General features: G+C 33.9%; 1 protein-coding gene across 1 annotated transcript in view; it reads left to right on the top strand.

Moving 5' to 3' along the window:
* Positions 1-5,000, top strand: part of LGR4 (leucine rich repeat containing G protein-coupled receptor 4) — a 222,783-nt gene that overhangs the window by 215,929 nt on the left and 1,854 nt on the right. Inside the window, exons 16-18 of the mRNA XM_053720390.1 lie at positions 1,861-1,976; positions 3,374-3,460; positions 4,617-5,000. The exon at positions 4,617-5,000 is cut by the window's right edge and continues 1,854 nt beyond it. Of these exons, the coding sequence (XP_053576365.1) occupies positions 1,861-1,976; positions 3,374-3,460; positions 4,617-5,000 (587 nt within the window). The remainder of the gene's footprint in view (positions 1-1,860; positions 1,977-3,373; positions 3,461-4,616) is intronic.

Below are 5,000 nucleotides of genomic sequence, written 5' to 3'. Positions count from 1 at the left end.
ACTGTTTCCGCTTTAGGATCCCTGGACCTGGACAGGTACCTGGGTAGTTTCTTGTTTAGATGGGAAGCCATCAGATCTATTTCTGGAAGACCCCACATCTGAACAATCTGAGAAAACGCATCTGGATGAAGCGACCACTCCCCTGGATGTAAAGTCTGATGGCTGAGATAATCCGCTTCCCAATTGTCTATACCTGGTATATGAACCTCAGAAATTAGACAGGAGCTGGATTCCGCCCAAGCGAGTAGCCGAGATACTTCTTTCATAGCTTGGGGACTGCGAGTCCCACCCTGATGATTGACATATGCCACAGTGGTGATATTGTCTGCCTGAAAACAAATTAATGGTTCTCTCTTCAACAGAGGCCAAATCTGAAGAGCCCTGAAGATCACACGTAGTTCCAAAATATTGATTGGTAATCTCGACCACCTCCATAGGAGGCAAAGTTTGTAAAACTCAATTGTGGGTGTGGTGAGGGGTGTATTTATAGGCATTTTGAGGTTTGGGAAACTTTGCCCCTCCTGGTAGGATTGTATATCCCATACGTCACTAGCTCATGGGCTCTTGCCAATTACATGAAAGAATATAAATCGGTATATGTATATATATATATATTTATATATATATATATATATATATATATATATATATATATATATATGTGTATATATTTCCTGTACAAATGACAGCACTCTCAGGTCTTTTTTCAAAGTGAGATCAACAAAATTCTCTTTTTAATTAAAAAGAGAATTTTGTTGATCTCACTTTGAAAAAAGACCTGAGAGTGCTGTCATTTGTACAGGAAATATTTAAGGCATCATAGCACCCAGGCAGACGACCTTTGGAGGGTATAACCTGTGTGGTATGGACGGTATTATATGTGTATATATATATATATATATATATATATATATATGTGTATATATATATATATATATATATATATGTGTATATATATATATATATATATATATGTGTGTATATATATATATATATATATATATATATATATATATATATATATATATATACCGATTTGTCATTGGCTCACCCATGTGTTCCGTTAGAAACCAGTAGTGCATTGCTGCGCTTTCAACAAATGATACAAAGAGAGTGAAGCAAATTTGATAATGGAAGAAAACTGTAAAGTTGTTTAAAATTGCATGTTCTACCAAAATCATGAAATAACTTTTTTTGGGTTTCATGTCCCTTTAAAGGGACAGAAAAGTTAAATAGTAAACTAAATTACATTTTTATTATTCAGACAGAGCATGCAATTTTAACTACCTTTCCAGTTAACTTCTGTATTCAAATATGCTTTGTACTCTTTGTTGAAGAGTAGGTTCAGGAACAGATATGCACTTAGATGCTAGGTGAACACATCGGGTGAACCAACGACAAGCATAGATGTGAAGACCCTTATAACCAGCTAGCTCCCTGAGCCTATCTACAACTGTTCTCTAACAAAGGGGGTACCAAGAGAACAAACCAAATTAATTATATAAGTAAATTAGAAAGTTGTTTGAATGTACTTGTTCTCTCAGGATAATGATTTTATTTTGGCGTTACTGTCCCTTTAACACAATGGAAATAGTAAGCACTGTCCCTCTACAAGCTCCGTTCTAGATTGGCTCCTCCAAATAAAGTGGTCGGTGAAGTTTGACTATTGAATAACCGTTTCAGAAAACAAGGCATTTTTTAATTTTCTTTCTAATAGCGTTCAGTCTGTTGATACGTTAATCTACTAGAAGATTGCAGAAACATTTTGTTATTACTTTGTGTTTACTCTCCTTTTTACTGTGTGCTTTGTCCTTTTTTTTTTAATCTTTCTAAAACTTTTTTTTTCTGCTTTTGTTTAAGGTCTCTATCTGTCCCATATGCTTATCAGTGCTGTGCTTTTTCTGGCTGTGACTCATATTTCACCTCAACCATTGAGGACAACAACTCAAAATATCAGAGCTTAGACCGTGAGAAAGGTATTTATATCATGTTCCTTTATCTTTTTTAAATTATTGCGTGGCCTATGGGTTACTGTAGCCTAATAATTCCCTGTTCAATAAACCAAGCTGGATGTTAAAATCATAATGTCCATCGCATTTCTGTTTTGAAGATCAAATATATTTTTGGATATGATTACATGTATTTTATATTAAGCATGCTTTTTAAAAAAAAAAAAATATATATTTTGGTGGTTCTTCTCTGCATATATAATATATTTTACATTTTTACATTTAAATTTCAAGGGATGTAGGTTACAAATATATCATTTTTTTAAATTATTGATCAATTAGAAAGTATTTTTGCAATACGCTTGTTAGTTCAAAAATGCTTAAAAGGACATGATTCATATAGAACATGCAATTTTATGCAACTTTTTAATTTACTTCTATTAATTTTTATTCCTTCTCTTGTTATCTTTGTTTGAAAAGCAAGAATCTAAGCTTAAGAGCCGGCCCATTTTTGGTTCAGCACCTGGGTAGCTCTTGCTGATTGGTGGGTAAATGTAGTGCTACCCAGGGTTCTGAACCAAAAATGGGCTGGCTCCTAAGCTTAGCTTCCTGCTTTTTTAAATAAAGATAGCAAGAGATTGAAGAAAAATTGATAATAGGAGTAAATTAGAGAGTTGCTTAAAATTGCATGCTCTATGTCAATCATTAAAGAAAAAAATTGGGGTTAGTATCGCTTTAAATTCAGTGATAATTTTTTTGCAAAACGTTTCTCCTTTCTATACTACCCCATGCAAACTCAGTTGGCCTCACCCCAAACCAGAGCCTCACATGCAAAACACTTGCAGCATAGAGAGGTTGTGGTTCTGTAGGAGTGCTGGATGCTACTATGTTCTTTACTATTTTTTTTTTTGTCTAAATTAAAATTTACAAAAATGCTCTTCTCTGACTGCATTTAATAATAATTAAAGACAAATGCACACACTAATCAGTTTGTGATTGGCACTCTTCATACACATTGAATTACCAGCTTAATGTAATAGAAGGAGGTTTAAAAACTCCAATAATAAGCATTATGCCAGGAGTCATTCACTAATCTATACTGGCTCCTCGAAATAAGATAAGAGGTAGGTGTAGTTTGATTATTGAAAAACAATAGCAGCAAACTATATGTTAATGCAGTTGCAACAATTTTACACTCAACTAGTACAGTATGTTAATTTGCTACAAGGCTGCAGAAACTTGTGATTGCAAGGTATATTCTGTGCCTTTAACAATCTAAACACAACATCAAATGATAAATAATAGAAGGTTAAGAAATCCAATATAGTTGTATTACTTTTAGATTGTTTTCCATTTTCATTGAAGTGTTGAATCATTTGTAAATGTATAACTTAGGGAAAAGTAATTGTTTTTTGTAACTACAGGAGCCATTGACCCATATGATTTGGACCCAGATGCTGAAGAAGATAAGGAACATGTTTTGAATGTTATTCACTGCAACCCACCCACAGGTAATTCAGAACTTGTTAGCATCTGTTTCTACCTCTGTATTTTATTTTTGTTTCTACTTTTTTTAAAAAGAAAAAAACTGTAGAACCAGATCATTTTAGGTCAACTATTTCACATTAACTAAAAAGAAAAAAAAAATGTGTTCCTGTTGTCTGTCTGATTGGCTGCTGTAGCCAAGCACAAGCTTTCCATCATTAGTTGCTTGTGGAAGTTTATTTAGGGAAGACCCCCCCCCCCAATAATATGCATGATCTATTTCATATAGCCTCTTAGGCAATAACTAAAACAAAGAACGTCAATGCATTCAACAAATTTGTTAAAAGAATGCTAATGAGAAAATTAAACTTTACAATTTACTTTCAATATCATATTGTGCACAGTATTCTTATATTCACACTTTCTGAGGCACCAGATCCTACTTAGCATGCGCTAGAAATCACAGTATATACATACATGGTTTGTATGATTGGCTGATGACTGTCACATGATACAGGAGGAGGAAATGTAAGTGCATTTTGACATTTGGTAGAAGAAAATCCACTGCTTATTTAAAATTCAGGGAAAGTGCCATTGCATTGTCTTGTTATGCATTTGTTGATTAGGCAATTCTATTGAATTTACTAGTCCTTTAAAGGGACAGTTTACTATAAAATAGTTTTTCCCTTAAAGTATTTCCAATGACTTGTTATACCAGCTGCAGAGTATAAAATGTAAGAGAAATTACATTTTCAGGTTTATTTGCGTATATGAAATTGCTGGTTTTGTGCTTTGAAACCACATCCTATTGAAATGAGTTGACTTTGCATTAAAATGAGATCTCATTATGTTATCAACTTGTGTACACAAACTTGCTAACTTATCGTATCTCTCTTTGTAATTTTTTTCTGCTGTGTTTACATAACCTGTCAATACCCTGGACATAGATCCAGAAACTTTTAGTATAGGAAGGGAATACCACAGGCTAAATTAGCAATTTCAAATGCCAAAATAAGGGTAAATTAGTTACTTGTAAACAATATAATACACTCCAGCAGGATCATTGGAATTAAATTAAAGGGGAGAACATTTTACAGGTTAACTGTCCTTTTTAAGTAAATTTATATGTAGGATGACCATTTCCATTATATTTGTATTAATAATTCTTTGTTTCTTTTCTAGGTGCTTTTAAACCATGTGAGTATCTACTTGGTAGCTGGATGATACGTATCACTGTGTGGTTCATCTTCCTCCTTGCATTAATCTTCAACCTCATAGTCATCATCACAATGTTTTCCTCTTGTTCTCCTCTTTCATCTTCCAAACTTTTTATTGGTTTGATCTCTGTCTCCAACCTTTCAATGGGTGTCTACACTGGTACTTTGACCGTGCTGGATGCAGTGTCTTGGGGGCAGTTTGCTGACTTTGGTATATGGTGGGAAACCGGAAGAGGATGCCAAGTGGCTGGATTCCTTGCAATCTTCTCTTCAGAGAGTGCCATATTTTTCCTGACCTTGGCAGCTATTGAACGAAGTCTAGTAGCCAAGGATATAATTAAGAAGGAAA

This window comes from Bombina bombina, chromosome 7, assembly GCF_027579735.1.
Source record: "Bombina bombina isolate aBomBom1 chromosome 7, aBomBom1.pri, whole genome shotgun sequence".
In the NCBI taxonomy this organism is placed as follows: domain Eukaryota; kingdom Metazoa; phylum Chordata; class Amphibia; order Anura; family Bombinatoridae; genus Bombina; species Bombina bombina.
The sequence above is the reverse complement of the archived record's forward strand: the minus strand, read 5'-3'. Positions and strand labels throughout refer to the sequence as shown.